Raw genomic sequence first — 27,138 nt, forward strand, 5'->3', positions numbered from 1 at the left:
ATGATGGCCAGACCATACTATATGGTAGTCGCCCTACTGTTGCTGGCAGAGTTCACCAGGTTTGGAGAAGGAACACCTAATCCCGGGTTCATGGTCAGAATCACCGGAAAAGGCCTGGAATATGGTAAGAGGGGGTGTGATTCCTCTGGGGCTCATTTCTGCCCACCAAAGTGGTGTGGTCATCAGGTTGAGGAGTCACAGGCTGAGGTTCTGCCACTGCCTGGCTTAGAAACCTTGGATATCAGCCTTAGAAACCTTGGGGCTTCAGATTCCTCATCTTGAATGACAGAAGCCAAGGATAGGACTAGATCAGTATTTCTTCCCAGGGTGGTCCATGGACCACCCATATTAGAGTTGCTGGGATACATATTAAAATACAGACCCCAGAGACCCACCTGAGACTGGATGAAGTTGGATACGGACATCTGCATTGTTCACATGACCCAGGCAATAGTCAAAAACTCTAAGGTTTGACCAAACTGCAGTTAGGTATTCCTCAAAAGCCCCACTGTATCCCACTACTGCTTCCACGACCTTGATCTGGATGAATAAATAACAATGATTGCCACTAACCTGGCACTTTGCATTCATGATCTAATTTAATTCTCAGACTCAGGTTAGTATCATCATCATCGTTGTTGTTGTTACCATTTTACAGATGGGGGAACTGAGGCTCAGGGAGTATAAGGAAATTGCTTGGGATTACAATAGTATGTGATAAATCCTGCATTTCATCCCAGTCCACATGACTCCAAAGCCCAGCCATTCAACTGTTATACTTAGCTACCTCCCACTGAATGTGTTAACTCTATGTCCCTCCAGCCCGTCAATATGGAGTAGCCACCCTGAAGAATGACCTGTCCACCATCAAGTTGCCTGATTTGTCAGGAAGCTACGGAATTGGTTGGCTTGGAAGTGTGAACTATGTGTTTAGTGGGTGAGGTCTCTGTTCTCCTCCACGGGGGCAGCAGAAAGGGAAGAATGGGGACCTAGGGTCATGGGGAAGGGGGATAAACATTGAGCCATCACTTGGACTAAAGGTAAAGGGATTGTGGCCAGCTCTTGTGGGACTTTTGGAAGGTGCTATGTGTTTTTTGAATCATCTGAATTAGAAACCATTCATCAGTTCCTATGTCAGCCCTACAAAGATCAGCTCTGGATTCTTCCTCTGCCAGGGAACCCTGGGTGCTTCCCTGGTGGCTCAGATGGTAAAGAATCTGCCTGCAATGCGATAGACCTGGGTTTGATCCCTGGGTCAGAAATATCCCCTGGAGAAGGGAATGGCAACCCACTCCAGTATTCTTGCCTGGAGAATTCCGTGGGGAGAGGCTACAGTCCCTGGGATCACAAAGAGTTGGACACAACTGAGGGACTAATACACAGGGAACCCTGGCTACTCTCCAGATCAAGGACTTGTTTGAGATGTACCATCAACCCTTCAGAGCCTGTTAGGGGTTGCAATCAAGGACTTTAAGCCTTTCTGGACCCTGTCCACATTTTATTTGCATACTACCCCTTGAAGATAGCATCCACACATATCCCCAGTAAGAAATGAAGCAGGAGCCTCCTGGTCTCTGGTTAACAGCCCTGGTTCCCCTTCTCCCTCCCTGTGAGATGTAACTAATCTTACACTCCCTCCAGCTTTCTCATATTCAGCCCTAGAGTCCTCACCCCTTACTCTTTTTTCATTCATTCTTTGATTATATGAATTCTCCTTCCCCAGCTTCCTCAGTGTCCAGAATAGGTTCTTGGGGATCGTTTGTCCATCACTGACAGAAAAGGCTGCTTCTTGGAATCCTTCTCAAGTCTCTCAAGACAATTTCCCTGAGACAGTCGGCAAAAAGAAGTCATTTTAAATTTATGCACAGACAGAAAATATCCAGGACATGCCACTTACAGAGCGATGCTCCTTACCACAGCCCTAGAGCACCCCCTTGCAGTTGATGTTCACAGTGAGTTACTGTGGTCTGTTAACATCCGGATTTACCACCAACTGTAAGCTCTCCAAGGGCAAGGACTGAGTTTTGAATCTCTATGGCTTTTGTGTCTGGAGCCAGGTCTGACAGAGCAGGAGAATCTCAATGAATTTTTGTTGAGTGGACAAATAAGTGTTGATCTGACAAAAACCACCAACTTAAATGACCACAGTGAGTAATGAAGATGAGTGTCCCAGGCAGGGTGAATGTATCCATCAGGCACTAGCTGGGAAAGTAGAAAACCCACGCCAGGAACTTCAGTGGAGGGAACTGCATATAAGGAATTTGCTACAAAGGTGTTGGAAGAGTTGAAAAGCCACTTTGAGAATGATGACACAACCTAAAATTAGCAGCAATGAAAAGCTACTAACATCCCTAAAAGCTAGAGAGAAAAAGACAAGACAAAAGACAAAATCAACAGAGTACAAGATCCAGGGTCTCTAGAAAGGAGCTAAGATCATGAAGGAACGGGCTGTCTGCAGGAGCTGCCCCAATGTGGAAATATAACCAACACTACCAAGACACAATCTGAGGCAGAGAGGAGAAAAAATATCCTGGCTTCTCCTCTTTGCCTATCCACTCATCTCTTCCCAAAGCATCCCATTGGCCAGTCCTAACCAGACACCAGGTGCAAAGAATTCTGGGAAATGTAGTTTGCACACATCATTCCCAGCTAACATATGTTTAGAAGAAGGGACGAAGAAGCAATGGATCTGTGAACAAAAAAAAACAACAAATGACCAGAGCAGAGGGGTCACTGCTACTCACCTGCAGTTGATTGAGGCTGTAAGGGAAAGTGAACAATGTTTTTTTTTTTTTAAACTCTATAGGAAAAGAAAAGTGTGTCTACAGCATATTTCTCATATGTATGCCCCACAGGTCCCAGGATCTAAATAGTGAGCTCTTATTTGTATTCCAAGTGGGTTAGGGTGGGAATACAAAAGGGAAGCTGAAGGATACACGATGCAAAGCCAGCTCGCAGTGTTACACAAGTGAGATCCAGATGCTTGCCATTTGAAAGGGGAAAGTTTGGTGGAAAGGAAAGTTTGTGCTATTTCAGAGGCCACAAACAAAGGAGAGGGTGGAGTCAGTTCCAAAGGCCAACTCCCCGCTGCCAATCAGTGGGCAAGAGTTTCAGGGGTGTGTAGGTGGAGGGACCGGGCTGCATGCAGAAGCGGCACAGTCAGCTCCGCCAGTCATCCTGGAATTGGCCATTCAGTGGTCTGATCAGCATCATTTTGACTCTTTTTAAGTAAAATTAGTCTATAGTTACAGAGTTGGTTTGTTCCCATTTCTTGGATGCTGATTCTTGGAATTACGTCATAGCTACCTTCTGGCCATCATGTGGTTAACTTCTTCCACATAGTGGGGGTTTCACTATATACAAAATGGCTCAAAGGACATGGCTCAGAATATTATCTAAAGCCCTTGAGCAGGAACTAAAGGTTTTTTCTTTAATGACTAAAGTATTCTTGTTTGTTCTGGTTTGACTATTTTCCTTTGTTTCTGTGTTTTCTCACTTCTCCAATTAAATGTATTCTTTGACTAAAGTTTTTCTACAGAAAGGCAGGCAGACGGCACGGGGGCAGGGGCAGACCATCCACAAGGTCCTCAAGGTGGTGAGAATCCAGTAAGATAGACAAGGGCAGCTCGTGAGGGTGGGTGTCAGAGGCAAGAGGAAGGTCTTTGGTCTTGGAAGCTTGGGGAAGAAAGGCTTCCTGGAGGAGGTAAAACCTGAGCAGACCATGAAGGATGTGAATGAAATGATTTGTCCTTTTTGGTTTAAGTTGGTAAACTTGAAAGAGTGTGAGAGGCTGAAGGGGACTCTCAAGATTCATTTAGAGGACTGAAGTGCCCCTGGTTTTTCTGAGTCTCATGATCTGTCTTCCTTCCCTAGAATGAGGATCCATCACTTCTTACTCCGGAACTCCCAGCTGAGTCTACACCCAAGACAGGGTATCAAAGCCTCCTTGTCCAATAACCATGTATCTGTCAGTGGGAACTGGAAGGTGAAAAAGTCTTTCATGTGAGTAGTACTGGCGTTAGACTGTGTCTCAACTTTGGGCAAGGTCATATCCTCTCCTGGGCTTCCCTGGTGGCTCAGTGGGAAAGAATCCGCTTGCCAAGTAGGAGACATAGGTTTGATCCCTGGGTTGGGAAGATCCCCTGGAGAAACAAACGGCAACCCACTCCAGTATTCTTGCCCCAGGGACAGAAGAGCCTTGCCGGGCTCCATGCGGTTGCAAAAGAGGTGGACACGACTTAGAGACTGCATAACACAAAACAAAATGTCCTCCCCCAGTGGAATTCCCTTTCTGGGCTGAAACCTCTCCAGTCAATAAATGACACAGATCTGATCATCCCTAAGCCTTAGTTTCATTATCTGTAAAATGGGGTCAATAATAATCCACCTCATAGGTGCAGTTGCAGCTTATATAAAATAACAGTTATAAGGCATTTAGCAGTGTGCCCGGCACACAGCAAATACTCGACACCAGCTATGTGTGTATGCTAAACCGCTCGTGTCCGAACTCTGCAACCCTATGGACTGCAGCCCACCAGGCTCCTCTGTCCATGGGGATTCTCCAGGCAAGAATATTGGAATGGGTTGCCATTTCTTTCTACAGAGGATCTTCCTGACCCAGAGATGGAACCCAAGACTCTTATGTCTCCTGCATTGACAAGCAGATTCTTTACTACTACCCCACCTGGGAAGTTTAAAAATTGAGACTCAGGACCCACAACTAGTTGGTGGGGATTGAGAGACAAACCTGGTTCTGCATAAGCTTGGCTCATCTTCTGGGAGGTGACTGACTCTATACCCTTTGCTTCTCATTTCTCCCACCCAGCACCTTACATGGCACATTTGATCTGAGTGTGGATGGCATGTCCATCTTGGTTTCTCTGAACTTGGACAAGGACCAGTCTGGGCGACCCACTGTCTCCGTGACCCACTGCCACAACTCCATCGGCCATGTCAGCATTGAAATTTCTGGACACATAAGGTAAGTGACCCCCAAACACACCTGCTGGAGATTGTCAGAGCTGCCTCAGCATCCAGCTCACCCAAGGGATGCCTCTGATGGGACATAAGAGCAATACTGAGGATCCATCAAGATCAGAGGTCAATGAACTAAGTAAGGCCTAGGGGCCAAATCCACCTGCCAACCATTGCTTAAATTTATCTATTTTTAAATATTCATTTGTATATTTAGCTGCACCAGGTCTTAGTTCTGCATGTGGGATCACTGATCTTTGTTGCACGTGGGATCTTTAGTTGTGGCAAGCAACTTCTTAGTTGCGATTCATGGGATCTAGTTCCCTGACCAGGGATTGAACCTGGGCCCCCTGCATTGGGAACATGGGGTCTTAGCCCCTAGACTACTAGGGAAGTCACAGCCACCAGTAAGCAAAGTTTCACTGGAACACAGCCATGCCCATTCGTCCAGGACTGCTTTAGTCTGACAACAGCAGTGTTGAGTAGTTGGCAGAGACCATTTGGCATGCAGTGCCAAAAGTATTGACAGTCTGGCCCTTTAAGAAACAGTTTGCCAATGCCTGGGCAAGACTGTCTTTCAAGGTAAGCCCGCATTTCAAAGTGATTTCCCTGGAGGGTCTGCTCAGTGAATATGGAATGAACGGTGGTGGTCTGTGGGGTGACAGCCTCTCACTGTGTTTGGGTTGGCACTTCATCACTGATCCCAACAGGACACAGAGGGCAACTCGAAAGGCTTAACTGACAAGAGTCAGTGGCAAACAAGAGGGAATATTAACTCGAGTGTGGGCAGGATGAAGGAGTGTTCAGCAAGGGAGGCAAGGGGGCAAGGGAGTTACCAGAGCCGGAAAGAACTGAAATCTCAGAGGAGGGGACAGGGGACCGGACTGTAGTGTCCAACAGGGAGGCACCTGGTATAAGCACCCCATCTCCTCTCTCCTTCCTGCCTGTGCCTCCGATTAGCCAAAACAACCAGCAGCCAGAGAGCAAGAGAGTTTGGGAGATGAATCTCTAGACATCAGCCCTCCAGGACACAGAGAAGAGCAGAATGGAGTTGGCAGGGGAGCTTCTTGCCTGGAGAATTCCATGGACAGAGGAGCCTAGTAGGCTACAGCCCATGAGGTTGCAAAGAGTCAGACACGACTGAGCAACTAACACTTTAACTTTTCAAAACATATATAGTTAGTCCTCTATAAATACATTTTTAGTTTGGGAGTGAGGGTTTCTTCCTGTCATTTGTTACTATAAATAATGCTAGAAGAATAACCTTGGGGAATAATATCATTTTATACCTGGTCAAATAAACTCTAGGATTTATTCTTAAATTGGTATGTGCATTTTGTAATTTTAATATTTACCAACAAACTGCCCTCCAAGGGACTTGCTAGTTTTCACATCCATTAGCAAGGTAAGAAAGTACAATCGCCATCACGGGCAGATCATCAGAGATTAAGCTTTTTGCCAATCTGAAAGGTAACAGTGTCTCAGTTTTAGTGAGTGCTATATTGTGAATAATGTTGTGCATCCTTAAGAGCCACATATTTCATGTTTTCTAAGCAGATTATTCATATCCATTCTTATTCTTCTCGGTCCACCGTTTCTTCTCCCCAAGAAATCTTTAAAATTTTTGACATACAAATTCGCCAGCCTCCTTTAAGTTGCAAGTTACAGAAATTCAACTCAGGTGTTTAAGCATTGAGAATGGACTTGACTGGCTCACATATACCTAAAAAGTCTGTGCATGCTCAGTCACTAAGTCATGTTAGAGGATTTTGCAACCCCCTAGACTGTAGCCCACCGAGCTCCTTTGGCCATGGGATTTCCCAGGCAAGAATACTGGAGCAGGTTGCCATTTCCTCCTGCAGGGGATCTTCCCCACCCAGGAACTGAACGCACATCTCCCGTATTGGCAGGCAAGTTCTTTACCACTGAACCACCAGGGAAGCCCCAAAAGTCCATGGAGGAAGCCAAAGCTGCGATTGGCTTCAGGTGTTTGATATTGCCAGGAATCTCTCTGTCTCCTGGGTCTAGGTCTGCTCAGTCTCAGACAGGGTCCTCCACTCTTAGAGTGGCAGAGATAGTCTCAGGAAGCCAGGTTTCCTTGTCAGTTAGAGCCCACCATCTCAGCAAGCAGGAGCAACCTTTTCCATAGGGCTCCAGGTAAAGCATTGGCCAATAAGAACTTTGACCAAGTTCTTGTTGGTCAATGTGGGGTGACAAGACCATTCCTTGGATCAATCATTTTGGACTCTTACTGGCTGAGCCAGGGTCTAGGGCCCACCTCTAGACCTAGGGGTTAGGAGTAGGGTTAGTCCCACTGAACCACCAGGACTGGAAATAGGAAATGAGTGGATTTTGTGGAAGGAAAAGAATATTGGCGATGTTGATGTGCATAGTTAATACCACACCCCTAACTAGCCTACTCTCACCTATATTTCTGATTTAGCAGCATACTATGGTCACCATCCCTTGGATCAAATTCATCTGGCTAGGTCCCTTCTTGGAATAGCACATGGGAAAGCTCAGATCCATGGGTAACCCTTCTCTCGGGAAGTGAAAGTGAAAGTGTTAGTCACTCAGTTGTGTCCAGCTCCTTAGGGCTCCCTGGACTTGTCGTTGGTCAGGCTCCTCTGTCCATGGAATTCGCCAGGCAACAATACTGGAGTGGATTGCCGGTGCCCTCCTCCAGGGGATCTTCCCGACCCAAGAATCCAACCCACATCTGTGTCTCCCGCCTTGGCAGGCAGTTTCTTTACCACTAGTGCCAGCACTAGCCCTCTCTTAGGAGTCTCAGCTAATCATAAAGTGGGCTCTGACCTGATTTCCTCTTTTCTCCAGCTGGATCCTGAACCTCTTCCATGAAAGAATTGAAAACAATGTCAAAAACATCTTGGAACAAAAGGTAAACAAAAGGATGAGCAGATTTGTAGTTAACACGCAGATCATCGGCATGTACACGTTTGGTGTGTAGACACAGTCTTGGCTCTTAAATATGTTGTCATTGGAATTTGCTTAGCAAAAGCTTCTTCATTCATGATGTAAAGGAAAATGTCAAGGCTTTCCCAGATTTGTATAACCACACATGCTAAATTGGCATTTGGAACTGATAGAGTGATATCTTTGTTATAAATAATGTTAGATATGGAGAAGTGACTTTAAATCCTTTCCTCACACCATATACAAAAATCAACTCCAGGTGGTCTAAGGATTTATTTTTTTATTTTTATTTTTATTTTTTGGTCTAAGGATTTATTTATTTATTTATTGTGGTCTAAGGATTTAAATGCCAAAATAAATCTAAGAGTTTCAGGGAGAAAACCTAGGATATCTTTCTTATCTCAAATAGAGGAAAATATTTCTCAAATAATGTTCCCTATCCTGATCCGATAAAATGCACCACATTGAAAACAGCAGTGAGGTCAGCCCTTGGTATCTCTCACCTCTACAAAAAGGCTTGGTCTTAGAGGCAAAGAGGTACCTCTTCCATTTCCCCTCTGTGTATCTTCGGGCAAATTGAGGGACCCCCCCTGGAGTCTCAGTTTCCTCATTGGTTAAATGGAGACAATAACCCCTATTTTGAAGGGAGCTCTGAGGATTTGATTAGATAGAGGTACACTGGGTGTGTTCAGAGGACTCACGTTATTACTGTTCCAGAGTCATTTCCCAACTGGGTTTCACCTCCTTCAACAGTGAGGACTGTTGAGCGCATGAACTCTGTAAGCAGATACTTTGGGTTTAAATCCCAGCTCTGCCACTTTGCTGGCTGTGATGCCTTGGTTAACTGGCCTAACTTCTCTGGACCTTAGGATTTTTATCTATAAAATAGAAATAGGGCTTCCCTGGTGGGCCGGTGATTAAGATTCCCCACTTCCACTGCAGGGGGCGGGGCTGCAGGTTCCTTCCCTAATTGGGGAAGTTCTGCATGCCGTGAGGTGCAGCCAAAAAAATAATAGAAAGAATCGTAGCACCTACCTTGGAGGGCTATTGTGAGGACCATACGACATCATAGCTACAGGCACTGACCAGTGCCTAGTACAGAAGAGCAGCTAGGTAAAGGGGGCAAGCTTAAAAAAGGGGGAGGGCAAGCTTATTTTCATAGACATGTATGCTCCTGTAGCCCTGTGCAGCATGTTGAGGCCAGAGGCAAGGGTGGTCTCTGCCCTACCAACACAGGAAACATGGGCCAGAAAAATCCGGGAGCCATGTGTCCAGTGGGAAGCGGGGCAGGTGTCAGAAAGGCTAAGCACAAGAACAGTTTCCAAGGATGCGGTCACTGACCGGCCTCCATGGGGCTGTGAGTGCAAAGCCCCAGGTGGCTCTGCAGAGAGAGGGGCTGGGGGTGGATGGATGCAGGCCTGGAAGGGCTGGCTGCCCGGGAGCGCTGCCCGTACCCTCTGCTTCAGGAGAAGCCAGGCCAGGTGCACCGGACACAGGCTGACTTGGAGTTTGCATCAAACAGTGGTTCCCAAAGTGGGGACAGCTCCCCCATAATCATTTAAATTATGCAGAATGATAAAATGAACAAGGGATTCCCTATGCGGTCCCTTTTCTCTTTCATGTCAAAGGGGAAGTCTCCATTTAGGGCTAATATGTGCTGAACACTTTCCTTTAACAAAGAAGGGGCATTATCTTGTGGGCAGCTATATCTAGCCCACCTTGCAGAGTGGCTTTTCCCACTTTTTTCCCCAGGTATATCCTGTTTATGCCAAGGGTAACAGTTTCCCTTTGAAAACAGTGGTAGTTTTCTGTATTTTTTATTAAACGTCTATAGTTTTTAGGGGCTTCCCTGGTGGTTCAGACAGTAAAGAATCTGTCTGCAGTGCAGGAGACCGGGGTTTGATCCCTAGATCAGAAAGATCCCCCAGAAAAGGAAATGGCAACCCACTCCAGTATTCTTGCCTGGAGAATTCCATGGACAGAGGAGCCTGGCGGGCTACAGTCCATGGGGTCACGAGTCTAACATGACTAAGTGACTATATAGTTTTTAAAATGCCACTTGGAGAAGGAAATGGCAATCCACTCCAGTATTCTTGCCTGGAGAATCCCATGGATGGAGACGCTTATTGGGCTACAGTCCAGCGGGTCGCAAAGAGTCGGACACGACTGAGCGACTTCACTTTCACTTTCAGTATAAAAGAAATATTAATTACTTTAACAGGTAAGAAGGGAAAATTCATAGAAATAGTATAGATATGGCTAACGTTAGGAAGTGACAAGCTTCCAACTTCTGGTCTCTCCCATTCTTGACACGGAGGAGGAAGCTGGGTGGCTGGCTGAGGAACGGAGTTCTCCTGGCTGTGCTTTGGGGCGCCCTCTGGTGGCCCTACTGAGTACTGCCTGCAGACCAGGCACGGAGCCCCTTCACAGATCCGCTAATCCCAGATGGCAAGGAATCCCAGTAGGAAGAGATGGCAAAGGAGCAGGAAGATGGGGCGGTGGAGCCTCTGATATAAGAGCTGCCTCCTGCACCTAGAAGCTTTTCTGTTTTGTCCCTCTGATCCCTCTGTCTCTTTTCTCTTTTCTAAAATATTTTTTGATGTGGACCACTTTTAAAATCTTTATTGAATGTGTTACAATATTGCTTTTTGTTTTATACTTTGGCTTTTTGACCAGGAGGCATGTGGGATCCTAGCTCCCCAACCACACCCTATACATTGGAAGGCGAAGTCTTAACCACTAGACCGCCAGGAAGTTCCCCCCACCAACCTCTGCTGTCTAATAAATGCATACTGCACTTCTGGGCACTTAGCAACCAAGACATTGAATTGAAGACCATGGCAAGAGCAGACTTCAGGGAAGTGCTGACTTGACCACCATCTGCTTTTAATGAGGGTTCCAGAAAAGTCTAGGAACTTAAGCTGGGCAAACACAAATGGGCAGTGACCAAGTGTTGTGGTTGATGGAGGTCTTGTCTCCATTTTCACCATATTCTCCCTCCCCTCCACTCACCTGCCTACAGGGCGGGCATATGACCCATGGTTCCTGAAGTGGCAGTGAGGAAGTGGGCAGGGACATGGTCTGGGAGAGAGATGTGGAAGGACTCACGTGGCTGTCTCGTCCACTTTGGCAGATCTGCAAAATGGTCAAGGAGTCAGCAGCCTCCCGCCTGGAGCCCTATCTCCGCACTCTGCCAGGTTTGCAGCCTTCTTCTCTTCTCTGGGTGCTGTCAGGTGCCGTGGCACACATTACCCCTGGAACCATCACCATCATCTCCCAAGAACCCTGGGAGAATTTTCCCCATCGAGTATTTCTCCATCCTACATGGTTGGACATATGAGGGTCTGCTGTCTGGAGACGGGGGCATAAGGTGATTGAGGGTGGGGACTCAGCAACCTGCTGGGTGCACCAGTGAGCAAAGGATTACAAATACATGGGAGAATCACATGCTGACTCTGTACTGGCTGCTTGAACAAAACAGGGGTGCTCTGAGATTCCCATGCACCCCTGAGCCTTGCCCATCCGGCATCCAAAGGACCTTGTACAATCATACATCAGGTCAGATCCTCCCTTCTTCTTAAAGCCATCAAAGACTCCCCTGACTATCAGAACATCAACCCTGCAGTGGGTGATACAGCATCCCATGGGCAGGCCTGACTGCCAGCTTCATCTTGCTCTGGGCAACTTGGCTGCCACATGGGTCCCTGTGATTCCACTAATACACCATGTCCCATACTTCTACAAGATCTTTGCATGTGTCGTTCCCTTTGCCAGGAACATCCTTCCCTGAGTCCCCCCTTCTGCCTGCCCTGCCAACCAATTGACACCTATTCCTCCTTCAGATCTCGGCCCAAGCAAAACCTCCTCTGACTCTATATCCCCCGTTTCACCCCCTTTATATGGCTAGCATCATCCTGTGACTTTATGCTACCTAGAAGAGTTGTGACTTTATATCTATTTGCTCAAATACTTCTCTTTTTTTCCCTTCTGGATTGCCAGCTCCAGAAGAACAGAGACTTTGACTCTCCTACTAACCTGTTTCATCAGCCTCTTGCATTCATTGTGCCTGGTATATAGCAAGTACTCAATAAATATTGAATGAATGAGGTTATGAAGCACTCACTCTCTTTGTGACTGAAGTTACCATTGATCAGCACCAACCCCATTTTCACTCTCCAAAGACTATATGGGAAAAGAGCTCCGTAGATTTGCACAATGCACAACTTGAACAACTGTGTTTGGCTCCCTTGTTCATAATACTGTCTCTTTCCTGCTCATAGTCACCTCAATGATTGACCAGATTGCCGGCATTGACTACCGTTTAGTAGGAGCTCCCCAGGTGACCTTCCAAGGCCTGGATACACCCTTCAAGGTAAGGGGCTGTAGAGAAAGGGCCTTGGAGCCGGGGACTGGCAGAAATCCAGTTCTCCCTCTCAGAGTTGGCTTCTCCTCTCCTCCAGACCATCTGCTTGTCAGTCCATGTCCCTGACCAGTGCCCACAGTGGGAAGATGTGATACACAGCACACACGGCAGAACAAAACCCAAGATGAGGTCTCTGAACCAGCATAGTAAATCTGTCTGGAATCCAGAAGACCCTAGCACTTATGTGCTGAAGAATCTTGGGAGAATTACTTAACTTTTCTGAGCCTCCATGGAATTTGAATAATAATAGCCTATATCATAAAGTGACTACAGGAATTACGTGAGATGTGTATAATGTGCATAGCCAAGTGCCTGGCATGTAGTATGTGTAAGGGTACAGTATTATCACTACCTGCCTTACTCCCTTAGTAGACTGAAAAATGTCTCCCTTAGACGTCCGTGTCCCAGTCCTCAGAATCTGAACATTTTACTGTGTATGGCAAATGGGATTTTGAAATATACGGTAAAATGTTTAATTAAATGAAGGATCTTGAAATGACAAGATTATCCTGGATTAGTAGGCTAGCTGTGGCTCAGAGGTTAAAGCGTCTGCCTGCAATACAGGAGACCTGGGTTTGATCTGTGGGTCAGGAAGATCCCCTGGAGAAGGAAATGGCACCCCACTCCAGTATTCTTGCCTGGAGAATCCCATGGACGGAGGATCCTGGTGAGCTACAGTCCACCGGGTCACAAAGAGTCGGACACGACTGAGTGACTTCACTTCACTTTCACGTTGCTGTCATCATGTGCTGTGCTTAGTCACTCAGTCGAGTTCGACTCTTTGTGCCCCCAGGCTCCTCTGACTGTGGGGATTTCCAGGCAAGAGTGCCGGAGTGGGTTGCCATTTCCTTCTCCAGGGGATCTTCCCGACCCAGGGATCGAACCTGCGTCTCCTGCATTGCAGGCAGATGCTTTACCATCCGAGCCACCAGGGAAGCCCCTTATAAGGGGGTAGGTGATAAAGGACAGGAGGCAATGTGACAACAGAAACAAGAGCTTGGAACTAAAGGTCAGAGTGATGAAAGGGAGGGTCCAGAAGCTAAGGAATGCAGGTGGCCTCTACAGGGTAGAAAAGGAAGCAGATACACCCCAGAAGCCTCAAGAAGGCAGACTTGCCAACATCTTGAGTTTTAACTTCTAACCTCCAGAAACGTGAAGGACTACAGTCTCTGCTGTTTTAAACCACTAAGATTATGGTCATTTGTTACAGCAGCAGTAGGAAAAGAATACACTCTGTCTTCATTCTGGTCTTTCCCACAACCCTTGTTGAGACAGGTCCTGGAGTGTCACCCCTCTCCAGTTTTATTTATTTAACTAACACCTAACACTTACAGGGCTTCCCTGGTGGCTCAGACGGTAAAGTGTCTGCCTGCAATTTGGGAGACCTGGATTCGATCCCTAGGTTGGGAAGATCCCCTGGAGAAGGAAATGGCAACCCACTCCAGTATTTTTGCCTGGAGAATCCCACAGACAGAGGAGCCTGGTAGGCTACAGTCCATGGGGCAAAGAGTCGGACACGACTGAGCAACTTCACACTTTCTTTACATGCTTTTTACTCTGAGTGTGCATGCTAAGTCGCTTCAGTCATGTCCGACTCTTCACAACGCTATGGACTGTAGTCCGCCAGGTTCCTCTGTCCATGGGATTTTCCAGGCAAGAATACTGGAATGAGTTCCCATGCCCACCTCTGGAGGATCTTCCGGAGCAAACCTATGTCTCCTGCCTCGGCAGGCAGATTCTTTACCACTAGCGCCACCTCGGGAAGCTCCTCTCACTATGAGCCAAGTGCTATTTTAAGTATTTGTACAAATGTTAGTGAAAGTGAAAGTGAAAAGTGAAAGTGAAGTTGCTCAGTCATGTCTGACTCTTTGCGACCTCATGGACTGTAGCCCACCAGGCTCCTCCCTCCATGGGATTCTCCAGGCAAGAGTACTGGAGTGGGTTGCCATTTCCTTCTCCAGGGGATCTTACTGACCCAAGGATTGAACCCAGGTCTCCCGCATTCCAGGCAGACACTTTAACCTCTGAGCCACCAGGGCAGCCCGTACAAATGTTAATGCACGTAAATTTCATACCGCCTCTATGAAGTAGAAACCATTAGCACCCCCACTTTTTAAATTTTTTTAATTAATGTTTTTGGCGGTGTTGGTCTTCGTTTCAGGACATGGGATCTTTGCTGCAGCGTGTAGGGTCTATCCCTGCGGCACACAGGCTCTCTAGTCAGAGCATGAGCACTCCAGAGCGCAGGCTCCGTAGTTATGGCGAATGGGCTTAGTTGCCCCCATGGCATGTGGGGTGTTCGTTCTCCAACCAGGGATCGAACCCTCATCCCTTGCATTGCAAGGCGGATTCCTCACCACTGGACCACCAGGGAAGTCCCACATCATCTCCATTTTTCAGGTGAGGGAGTTGAGGCACAAAGAAGTCGGAGACTTACCCAAGATCCCAGAGCAAGTAAGTGGCAGGCCAGGATCCAAAACCAAACAGTTAAGCTCCAGAGTCCATACTTTTCCCTGGGCAGTGCTCCCTCTCCTGCATCCTGGGCCTGGAAGAACACAGGACACAGCTCCCACCCAAAGAAAACAGTCTACAACAGGTGAATTTCAGGTAGCTGCTAGGGCCTTCATACTGTGGGGCCAGATGAATCTTCCAAGACACCAGCCCTACAGTCTAGAGAGGAATCGCCAGCCCAGCCGCCTCCCGGGCCTGACATTTTCTCTGGTAGGAACCCTGGTGGCCAATGTGTCCTTCTGTCTGCAGGGTGAATTCTTCGGCAGAAACTGGAACTCCTCAGTCCCCTTCGATGCTCCACCCATCACGCTGCCCCAGAAAAACGACCACATGATCTACTTTGCCGTCTCCGAATATGTCTTCAACACGGCCAGCAGGGTTTACCATCAGGCCGGGCAGATGAAATTCACCATCCAAAATAAGCATGTGAGTAGGGGAGGGAAGAGGCTGGGGGTCCCCGGAGAGAAAATCAGATGGGACAGTAGATCCACTGTGAGTGCTCTGGGGAGCCAGGAGAAGAATGTGGCATTTGGAGCCTCCCAAATAGGGGTCTGAATCCAGGCTGTGCCTCAGTTTCCCTCTTTGTGTGTGTGAATCCCAAGTGTGCCTATTCCCCAGGGATTATATGAGACAGCCTGTAAGAACTTGGAGTCTGATGCATGTATGTATGTTAGCTATAGTAGCGATATGATTTTTTTTCAATTTTTATTTTTGGCTGCACCGTGCGACATGCAGGATCTTAGTTCCCCGACCAGGAATCGAACCGGCACCCCCTGGATTTCGAAGTTTTAACCACTGGACCGCCAGTGAAGTCTCGATAGTATTTTCAAAAAATAACACAGGCTCTTGTGTGTTGTATCAGGTACTCCAAGCAGCAGATGCCAAGACAACCTCAGACTTATAAGAGATGTATTAGGAAAACACCTGGGGAGATAATGGGCATTGGAGGATGGAGCAGGTGGGACGAGCCCTTGAAGTGAAGTCATTCAGTCGTGTCCGACTCTTTGCGACCCCATGGATTGTAGCCTACCAGGCTCCTCCGTCCATGGGATTTTCCAGGCAAGAGTACTGGAGTGGGTTGCCATTTCCTTCTCCAGAGGATCTTCCCAATCCGGGGATCGAACCTGGGTCTCCCACATTGTAGGCAGACACTTTACCATCTGAGCCACCTGAGATAGCTGTGAAGCAAAGGGAAGGCAGGCAGATGCAGCAGAAGCGCTGCTGTGTCTCTAAGTCTCAGCTAAGCCGAAGGGGAGCCACAGCACCAAGCTTGCTTATTAGAGGCGTGTGTATCAGGCGGGCGTCAGAGGAGTCTGGCTCCAAGGTGAAATCCTATGTGTGATCTTTCAGGTCTGCCTGTGGCAATTACATTAAGCTTTACCTGGCAGGTCTCACCCAGTCCAGACTTGGTTCATGGCCAGTGTTTGCTAGTTTCCAGAGGGAGGTACCCTTAAGGACTCAAGCCCGTGCCTCGCCTGTCAATCTGCATTCCTAGCCTTGATACGTCCCGTTCAGAGGCCTATTTGTGGATGGGGGGTGGGGGGTGGGTAACTTCAGCTGAGATCCCTTCCTGGGGGCCTTGAAGACAGCTTTCTCCAGTTTGACTCAATAGTCAGTACTTTTTCTTTTTGGCCTCCTGGTCCTTCCCTGTCTCCTCCACCAGCTCCCACTGGGTCCATGATGGTATCCTATGTCCTGCCACAGGGAAAAGGGGGACACAGCGGGGCCAGTGCCCTTTCCTGTTTACTCTCTTGCTTCCTCTCTCGCAGTAAGCAAATGAAGCCTTGATTGTGACTTTCAGTTTGACACGTCTTAAGCAATCCCCTCGAATCCTGAAATCTGAGAAAATTCTCCAGTTCTACCACGTGGGCTGTGCCCAGTCAGGGGCTGGGAGCTGTCTGGGAGAGGGTGGTCCCAGCATGAATGGTGTGAGGCCTGAGTGTGAGGCAGGGAATGTGGGGGCCTGTCAACCAGCTACTTTGCTCACAGCTTATGCCTGTGAAGGGAGGTCTGAGCAGGGCACCCTCATAGCTCCCAGTCGAGCAGTGCACTTATCACCAGTGTGATAAGTGCTAAATGGAGTTGGACTGTAAAGAAGGCTGAGCGCCAAAGAACTGATGCTAGCGAAGACTCTCGAGAGTCCCTTGGACAGCAAGGAGATCAAACCAGTCAACCCTAAAGGAAATCAACCCTGAATATTCACTGGAAGGACTGATGCTGAAGCTGAAGCTCCAATAGTTTGGCCACCTGATGCAAAGAGCTGACTCACTGGAAAAGACCCTGATGCTGGGAAAGATTGAGGGCAGGAGAAGAGGGCAACAGAGGATGAGATGGTTGGATAGCATCACCAGCTTAATGGACATGAGTTTGAGCAAACTGCAGGAGATAGTGAAGGACAAGGAAGCCTGAAGTGCTGTAGTCCATGGAGTCCCAAAGAATCGGACAATTTAGTGACTGAACAACAACAATCAGTATCAGTTCAGCCGCTCAGTCATGTCTGATTCTTTGTGACCCCATGAACCACAGCACGCCAGGCCTCCCTGCCCATCACCAACTCCCAGCAGCCCAAATGAACAGTGGGAATCTTTCTTTTTAATATTTGATTACTTAGCTGCCCCAGATATCAGTTGCAGCATGCGGGATTTTTAGTTGTGGCATTTGGGGTCTAGTTCCCTGATCAGGAATCATACTTGAGCCTCCTGTATTGGGAGCATAGAGTCTTAGCCTCTGGACCACCATGGGAGTCCCAAGGGTGAGGATCTTGAAGGGGGAAGAGATGGAGGAAGGTGTGCTGTCGACAGGTATAGGCAGGGCTCGCCAAGGGGAAAGACGAATAAGTCCAAGGCATGGGTAGAGAATAGCACCATGAGAGACTTCTGGCCAGAAAAAGAGTTTGGGGTAGGAGAAAGCCATATCTGAAAGCACGTTAAATCCAGACTGTGGTGGTTACCAGCTCTTGTTGGCCCTTTAGGGGAGAATCCTGAGAAGTGATGAATAACAATCACAGACATTTATTAAGCCCTTCCTATGTTCCAGGCCCTGCACTTAGCTCTTTACCTTTAGAATATCTCGTTCAGTCCTCGCACACCCTGTACAAGTGCTATTATGATCATCCTGCTTTTCCAGATACAGAACCTAACGAAGTTTATCAACCATAAGTCAGCCAAAAACTGGCGGAAGCAGCATCTGAGGCCCCGATGCCTGACCTCCAAGTCCACGCCTCTAACTACTCTGGCGTCCTGCTTCTCAAGTGGCTTCCTGCTTGGTGTGCTGCAGATTCCCTTGGACTTCCCAATCCAGCTGCATACCAGCTCATTCTGGGCCATTATTCCTCAGGTAAGACCTTAGGACAAGCCCATTGACATGGGCCAAATGTTGAGATTGTGTGTGGACATCTACGAGCTGTGCATAAACTTTCTCCAAACAAACAGCTTATTAACATAGTGGATAAAAGTAAGCTATTAAGTAAGTTATTAAGATTTTTTTTGCTTCAAAATTTCCATCATTCTCTGACTTCTGGAGGCATAAAGACACAGGATCCAGATTCAGATTGCCTGTGTTTGAATCTGGGATCTGCTGCTTCCTGTCTTGGGAACTCAATCTTGTTGGGCCTCAGTTTCTTCATCTATCAAATGGAACAACTCTAGTACCTGCCCCCACTAAGTTGCTGCTGGGTTGGTCGTCATCAAATGGGAGATAACACTCAGCCAGGACAAATATTCAGGATCCTTCCAGGGTGCAAATGGGACATATTGGGCAGGCTAATAACTGGGGTCTAGACCAACAACCACTATTTGTTTGCTGTTTATGTAGAGCAGAGCTGAAAAGTAGCAGGAGCAGAGTGGAGAAGAGTTCTCAGCCTCCCCTCTCTTGAGCCAGGCAATTCAGCTCTGGCCCCAAACTTGCATGCTAGTCAACACAGTGTAGGAGGCAGTACAGTGACCATCCACTGTTACTGGAGCTTGCCCATTGTGTATTTCTACCCATTCTGATACATTATCAAAGTGCTCTTTCCAACCATAAAGCCATCCACTGAAAAAGAGTTCTGAAAATATAATTCCCTACTAACAAATATTTTGAGAATATTCGCTAATTTTTTCTCTCATTATTTTGAGTGTCTTTTCTCCTAAATTGGATATTGTCACATGTATGAAATTTTTGGCCATTTTCATGGAATAATGTGAAACTACATTTTGTGTGCATATCCCCATTACTATTGAATTTTAACATGTATGCATTTATTTATAGCCATTTGTATTTCTTATCAACTAAATTGCTACATTAACCATTTGATATACTATATATATTTTTAACTTAATATATTTATATATATACATGTAAAATTATATAAAATTCCCACCATCCTATGATTTTCCACTGCCAGTTTAGGGCCTTTGAAGACTTGAGTCTTGGGGGTTCTGCCCATCTGGCCTTCCCTAATACAGCTCAGGGTCCCTCTGTTTGTCTCGTACCCTCCCCTAGTATCTGCCCTATTTTTCCAGCTGGCCAGGTTGTATCCTAATATGGAACTAGAGCTTGAGACATCACCTGAATCAGCTCCATTCCTGACATTTACTCCCGGAAATGTGACGTTCATGCCAGTGATGGACATCCAGGCCTTCGTTCTGGATGAAGACTTGTGGCCCAAGTCTGCTGGCCGCAAGCCCCTCTTCCAAATCAGGGCGGTAAGTCTGAATCTGTCCAGGGCAATAAAAGGTCATGTTTGCTATGGGTAGAAGCCCCTCCCTTGGCTAAAGGACTGGGAGACTACACAGCTAAAGTAGCTGAAGGCTATTTATTTCTGGTGTGTTGTGAGTGGGTCTTGCACACTTGGTCTGAATAGCCAAGCTTCCTGATATAGCTAATCAAATCATAACATTGTCAGAGTTGCAAGAAACCTTAAAAGTCATTCACTCCAGCTGAGGTGGAAATTTTTAGCTTCCTCATTGTTACATTTACTTAAATTAAAAATTTATTTAATTTAAAGCGTTGTTGTTGTTGTTTAGTTGCTAAGTCATGTCAGACCCTCTGCAACCGCATGGACTATAGCCCTCCAGGTTCCCTTGTCCATGGAATTTTCTAGGCAAGAGTACTGGAGTAGGTTGCCATTTCCTACTCCAGAGGATCTGCCCAACCCAGGGATCAAATATTCGTCTCTTGTGTCTCCTGCATAAACCTATTTAAAATGTTATAAATAAAAATTATCAAATTACCTTTTTAAAGAAAGCATAACATTTAAAGAACTTTTAAAATAGCAATATTGTCCAAATTCATTCACAGACTCAACACGATCCCTATCAAAATCCCCTCTAGTTTTTTTGCTTCCAATGAAGGGATTGCAGTTTCAATCCCTGATCAGGGAACTGAGATCTGAGAACTGTGTGGCAGTATGTGGGGCCCAAAAAAACAAATAAACAAAAAATAAAACCCTCCTTTCTTCACCCAAAGAACCAGAAAAACGAAGTCTAGTAAAATAGAAAACTTTCAGACAATAATTGTTTTACCATAGCTTCCTGGTGGCTCAGATGATGAAGAATCTGCCTGCACAGAGGGAGACCTGGGTTCAATCCCTGGGTCAGGAAGATCTCCTGGAGAAGGGAATGGCTACCCACCCAGAATCCTTGCCTGTAGAATTCCATGGACAGAGAAGCCTGGCGGGCTACAGTCCATGGGGTCCCAGAGTCAGACATGGCTGAGTGACTAACATTTAACTTATTGCTAAGCTCCAGAGAGAAAAGAATAAGGGAACTAGAGAATAGAACAGTAGAAATCACCCAATCTGAACTACAGAGAAAAAACAGACCGAAGAAAAAAAATGAAAAGTGCCTCAGGAACAAAAGATCTAACATTCAGGCCATCAGTCTCAGGAGAGGAGAAAGTGGGAGGGGCTGAAAAGTACTCAAAGAAATAATGGCTGAAAACTTCCCAGATTCAGCAAGAGACAGATAAAGCTGCAGATTCAAGATGCTGAGCACATTCCAAACTAGATAAACCCAAAGAAATCTATGCCAAGACATGTAATAATTAAATTTCCAAAAATTAGAGGTAAAGAAAAAGTCTTGAAAGCAGCAAGAGAAAAAAAACACCTTATCCCTAAGGGAAAAACTTTTCCAATGGCAGCATGTTTTTCACCAGAAAACATGGGGGTCAAAAGAAAATGACGCCTTTTTTTTTTCCTTCATTTTCTCGGCCGAGTCACTCAGCATGCAGGATGTTAGTTACCAACCAGGGATCACACCTGCAGTGGAGGTGCAGAATCCTAACCACTGGACTGCCAGGGGAGTTCCAGATATGATATATGTCAAGTGCTGTCTTAGCTGGGGCTCCCACGACAAAGTATCATAGACTAGCTGACTTAAACAATAGAAATTTATTTCTCATAGTTCTGGAGACTGGGAAATCCAAGATAAGGTCGGGAAGTGACACACATTGCTTTGGCCAGAACTCAGTCACAGGGCCATTCCTAACTGCAAAGGAAGCTAGGAAATGTAGTCCAGTGGGTTGTCTTATGAAACTTGAAGCCGACTCTGCCACAGACCCTTCCCTGTTCATCTTCAATAGTTCTTGGCCACTGTTCAAACTGATAATTACCTTGTCTATGCCTAAGCAGCATTGGCACCCCACTCCAGTACTCTTGCCTGGTAAATCCCATGGACAGAGGAGCCTGGTAGGCTGCAGTCCATGGGGTCACGAAGAGTCGGACACGACTGAGCGACTTCACCTTCACTTTTCACTTTCATGCATTGGAGAAGGAAATGGCAACCCACTCCACTATTCTTGCCTGGAGAATCCCAGGGACGGCGGAGCCTGGTGGGCTGCCGTCTACGGGGTCGCACAGAGTCGGACACAACTGAAGTGACTTAGCAGTAGCAGTAGCATGCCTAAGCAGCAGCCAGCCTTCTGTCCTTTGGTAGGGACACAAACAGTGTTCCGTTTTTCCTACCACAAGCCTCTGGGATATCAATCAGGTTTCAAAGTGGAGATGTTCAGTGATGTTGCCACAAACATTCATTCAGGTGTTGCAGGTAAGATCTTACCTCCTGGAAAGAGGAAATGGACTCAGGTAGAACAGCTAACCATCATAGATAGGACAGGCTTGATGGAGCCTCCAGATACGGTCACCTGGTTCAACCCCACATCTGTAACAGGTCAACCTTAATCACTAAACATAGATGTTAATTACTGGTGTCTTTAAATGTCCCTAGGGCTTGGGGACTCTGAACTTTTGGTGGCCTGCTTACAGATGGACAGTCTCCCCATTCACATGCTCTGTGTCTTTAGTCTGGGCTTATTTCCCCCTTCCTGATGCTTCCATGAAGATGGAGATGTCTGAAACCTCAGCTCACCTCTCTTTAAAGTCATCTGTGGAGCCACCAGCCTCCTGCCTCCTCATAATCCTTAGGCAGCTGCTTTTCACTCATATGTCCCACATCTAGTTGTGGTATCTATTTCTGGAGATTTGTCTCTCGCTCTTGGACCCAGTAGCATGTCTTCATGGGCCGAGAATCTGGATCATCCTCTTTCGCTTCTCTAGAGTACCAACATCTCCATCACCATCAATGTGAACTCCAGCAGGATCACTGGTTCATTGACCACAGGGAGGTAAGAGGCCATGGGTTGGGGAAGAGAAGGGGATGAATAGGCACTTGTCCTAGCAGTGTCCTCTGTTCAGAGCCTTCACCTGTGCCCCACATTTCATCCACTCTATGCTCTGCTCCCTGCTGAGGTATACGTGCAATGGGTTCCCTAGAAGGAATTCCTGGTCTCAGGGTTAGATGCTGTTGGCTCATAGAACGCCCTGACCCTGTTAAAATGAACATCTCCTTAAGAGATCTTTAAAAAGAGAAGCTGGGCTTCCCTGGCAGTCCAGTGGTTAAGGCTGTGCTTCCAATGCAGGGGGCACTGGTTTGATCCCTGGTTGGGGAACTAAGATCCCATATGCCAAGTGGCCAAATTAAAATAAATAACTACAGAAATAAAAAGTTAACAATGAGTATTTGGGGCTTTTGGAGGTCCTGGAATTCAAGTTTGTGCATATGGCTTGGGGGTCTCTGCAGTGTCAGAGAAGACAGCCAAGGGCTTAGAGTATGAGACAGCAAAGTAAGGAGGATTCATGAGGACCTCACACAATTTTACTGAGGAATTATCAAAACTCCCCTGCCCTGTGAGCAGAAAACAGAGATTGATCCAGGGTAATTAGAATTTCTGAACAAGGGGACCAGGTCAGCAGCCAAGGGAAAGCCTGTGAGGAGGGAGTTCAATATGGCAGGTGGGGGGGTTGAGATTTGGCTTTTATAGTGACGGAGTCAACGTGCCAGCATCATTTATGATGCCTCTCTTTCCCATTTTTATTGTCTATTGCCATGCTGTAAAAGTAACACATGCTCATGGCAAGGAAAAATTGGAAATTACCAAAGTATTAAAAGAAAACAGACAAAATCCCCCATCATTTTGCCACACAGAGATCATCACCATTAATAGTTTCATGGTTCCTTCCAGATTTTTTTATACATTTTTATATCATTGGAGGCATACATTACTTTTTTTTTTGTATTCCACTTTTTCCGGTTAATATTTACATTATCGTAATTTCTTAAAGTTATCAAAGAGCCTCAGCGAACATTATTTTAACGATGTCACTTCTTAAGTCACAATGGATGCTTCATATTTATTTCTCTGACTGCGTCAGGTCTTAGGTGGAGCCCGTGGGATCTTCATCACTCGGTAGTTGTGGTGCAAGGACTTACTCGTCCTGTGGCATCTGGGATCTTAGTTCCCTGACCAGGGATCAATCCTGGATTGCAAAGTGGACTCTCAACCACGGGATCACCAGGAAGTCCCACACAGTGCATGCTTAAAGGCTTAAGTCCACAAGCCCATTGCAGAGGAACCCTTGGGTGTCCAGCCCCCAGAAATGCCCTTGCCCACAAGTACCACATGCCCCACTGGTGGGGGAACCTGGGAGAAAGTACCAGCCACAGCGTGGGGTGACCTGTGCTTCTCTTTCTGCACAGTGAGCTGAAATTGGAACTGAAGCACTCCAACATCGGTTTCTTCAATGTGAGTTGTTGTCCTTCAGCATTTCTTGAATGTCCTCTCCAACCAGGGCTTCATGGGAAGAAGCTTCATGGGAGGGCTCCAGGAGAAGCAACGAGATCCCAGAAAAGATGCACTGTAGTCTTGCAGGAATCAGGATATCACATCCGAAAGTTAATCATCCAAGAAGGGCAAAAGGAGTGGCAGGACATGAACGTTCAGAGTGTGAGCTTTGGAGGACGGTGGGTCTGGGCTCGCCCATCAGCTCTGCCACTTGCTACCTGTGTGACCTTGGGCAAATCACTTAACCTTTCTGAGCCTGTTTCTTTGACTATAAAATGGGAATGATAATAGCATCTAGCTCTAATGGGGACTGCAATTTGAAATGGGGCAATGAATTCAGTAAGACACCTTGACCAAATGTCTCACAGATATTACACTCAGGATATGTCACTATAACAAATGCCAGGGACACAATCTCTTCTCAAAAGCCCTTGAGACTGATGAGTTTCAGAACTGGGAATTTTTAGGAGGTACTGTGGAGCATGCCCCCCCTGGATCTGGGGCAGCATTCTATAATCAAACACACTCATAGTTTTGCAATAAAATTTTAAAACATTAAAATAAGGTAGAATAAAAACAAACAACCATCCACTAAATAGCACCAGGACAGTTCAAGTCATGTTTTGTCACAAAATGTGCCTGTGTACACCTGTGGAGAATGAAGTTCAGAGATTTGGGATTTGGGAGTTGTGAGCGAGGAACTGTTTGTGTGTCATGGTGATGGTCATTGTCAACCTCTATTTTGTAAATGGGATAACAGGCTGATGTTTTCAGAGTGGGGAGTCAGATGTTCTTCCCATGGATTTCTGTTTTTATTCTTGTCTTACTTGATTCCTTTGCTCTGGCCCCTTCTCTGCTCCAGGTGAATTTGATGGAATCCATCTTCAATTACTATGCACTCCACATTGTGTACCCCTCTCTCAATGGTAAGAATAGCTGCTACAGCCTGCCCATGCAAAAGCTGAATTCTACCCTTTCTGTGGGATTCATGGTTCATTCTTTCATTCAACAAGGTGAGCCTCTCTTCTGTGGTGGCTGGGGGGTTAGCGATGCACGATCTTTGCCCTCATGGAGTTCACACGTTGTTGGGAAGGCAGACATGTAAATGACAATGGTTAGATAAATGACACCACAGAAGAAAGCTGTGGCAACTAGAGGACTGCGGGAGCTATGAGGAGGCGCTGAACATGACTTGGAGGTCAGTCTAGAGGGCTGGGTTGAGTCCCAAAGCACAAGGAGTTAGCCCAAGGGAGGCTGAACATTCCAGGTAGCGCTGTGGAGAGCACCTGGAGTTAGCACATTTTCATTTTTATTTTTGGCTGTGCTGGATCTTCATTGTTGCGAACGGGCTTCCTCTAGTTGTGGCGATCAGGGGCTACTCTCCAGTTATGGTGCTCAGGCTTCTCATTGCAGTGGCTTCTCTTGCTGCAGAGCACAGGCTGTAGGCACATGGGCTTCAGTAATTGTAGTGCATGGGCTCAGTAGTTGTGGCTCGTGGGCTCCAGAGCATGGGCTCAGTTGCAACGGTGCATAGGATTAGTTGCCTCATGGCATGGGGGATCTTCCTGGACCAGGGATTGAACCCTTGCCCCCTACATTGGCAGGCAGATTCTTAACAACTGGACCACCAGGCAAGTCCTGGAGTTAGCATATTTGGGTCCTAGGGTGAGGCGAGGTCGCTGACTTGCTGGATGACTGATGGAAGTAGTTCTTGGGATAGTGGCAGCCTGTGAACCCAGCGCACCTCCTCTGATGCCAGAGCCTTCTCCAACTGGCCTCACCATCTGGCTTTTATGACCAAGAGATAAGAGCAGCAAAACTGGCCTGGAGAAGATAAAGTGGAGGAGATGCTGGTCCTCAGGGTTGAGTCCTTGCATGTAAACACCTCTCACTGCATGTCCCAGCCCAGGCCACTTTAGATAGCGCATGAAAGGGGGCTCTTGAAGGGGCCAGTAGAAGCTCCAGAGGCTGAAGAGTGGACAGATGTGCCCTGCATCCAGTAGCCTGCCACATGTCAAAGCAGCCCGCTCTCCTTAGCCAGCTGCAAATGCAATGTTCTGCATCTTCACATCTCCCTCGTCTCCTCTGACCAGCCCACTGCTCTCTGCTCTTTATCTTTCAGCAAAGCTTGAGGAGGGCATCCCACTCCCTCTGCCAAGGGACACCTACCTCAACAGCTTGGAGTTCCAAATCCACAAGGTCAGTGAGAAGTGGTGTCTGAATTGGGAGCTCTAGACCTTCCAGGATATTTTCTTTAAGGCTGATGGATACTTGGGGGAGTCCCTGACCCTCACGTAGATCCTGAACCGAATCCTCATAGGAAAAGAATTTTTGTTTTAAATTTTGGAGTATAAATGACACGTTTTGATGATCTGGAATCTTGGCTTCAGTCAAATAGCTCAGTTCCCAATAACTCAGTTCAAACATGATAATGGAGCATCTTCAATGTACAAGGCCTGTTAGCCATTGAAGGCAGGATGAGGGTGTAAAGGGGTCAGATTAGATGGACCACTTGAGCTGATAAGGGGCCACCTGAAAAGCCCAGAATGTCCATGGCTGTGAGCCCCCACTAGGCCCCTGACCAGGCCTCCCACCCTGGACAGGTGGGCCTGGAGAAAACCTGACTATGCCTTCTGGTGGAAGAAACACACCGGGGCAGAGCCAGGGACAAGCCTAGGACACTTCCTGACGTGAATCCAGAAGTACTAGTTTACCTGTGTCATCACTGTGTAATATGCCCTCCAAGTTAAGGGCTGCAGCCTTAGAAATTAATTATGTGAGGGGAGTAAACTCGACCAGCACTCGTGTGTACATGGTTCTCCCAGGGGGGTAAAATAATGAAGCAGGAAAGGGGCATTCATGGATGTCTTCCAGAAGTCAGATCAGGAAATTGCAAACAAATTCCTAGGGGCAGGCAGCTGTGGGGCACAGTGTTTAAGGCCTCCAAGGGCTTGGCTTGTAGACTGATGGTTTTTGATTCAAGTGACAACTTGTATTTTCCCGTAAAGGCTTCCCTTTCAGGAAGCTGACGCCGTGCGGCTCAGAAAATGATCTTTCTCGTCTTTTTTGCCTTCTCTCCAGAACTTCGTGTTCTTAGGGGCCAATGTTGATGTTGATTAGCCTGATGACGGAAAAGTAACTGTGGCTGGAGGAGTGGATGACACAAGCGGACTGCCCTTGACCTTGCGGGGTCGAAG

General features: G+C 46.9%; 1 protein-coding gene across 1 annotated transcript; it reads left to right on the plus strand.

The window, feature by feature from the left end:
* On the plus strand, positions 1-27,061 carry LOC102266371 (lipopolysaccharide-binding protein). The gene is made up of 15 exons (XM_005896022.3): positions 1-124; positions 823-937; positions 3,874-4,002; positions 4,826-4,981; positions 7,810-7,873; positions 11,042-11,105; positions 12,189-12,280; positions 15,092-15,268; positions 17,969-18,178; positions 19,345-19,527; positions 22,377-22,444; positions 23,857-23,902; positions 24,804-24,867; positions 26,064-26,140; positions 27,023-27,061. The coding sequence occupies exons 1-15, from the start codon at positions 1-3 to the stop codon at positions 27,059-27,061; spliced, it is 1,608 nt and encodes a 535-aa protein (XP_005896084.3).
* Positions 27,062-27,138: the final 77 nt, after the last annotated feature.

The sequence above is a fragment of the Bos mutus genome, chromosome 13 (genome assembly GCF_027580195.1).
Source record: "Bos mutus isolate GX-2022 chromosome 13, NWIPB_WYAK_1.1, whole genome shotgun sequence".
Classification (NCBI taxonomy): Eukaryota; Metazoa; Chordata; class Mammalia; order Artiodactyla; family Bovidae; genus Bos; species Bos mutus.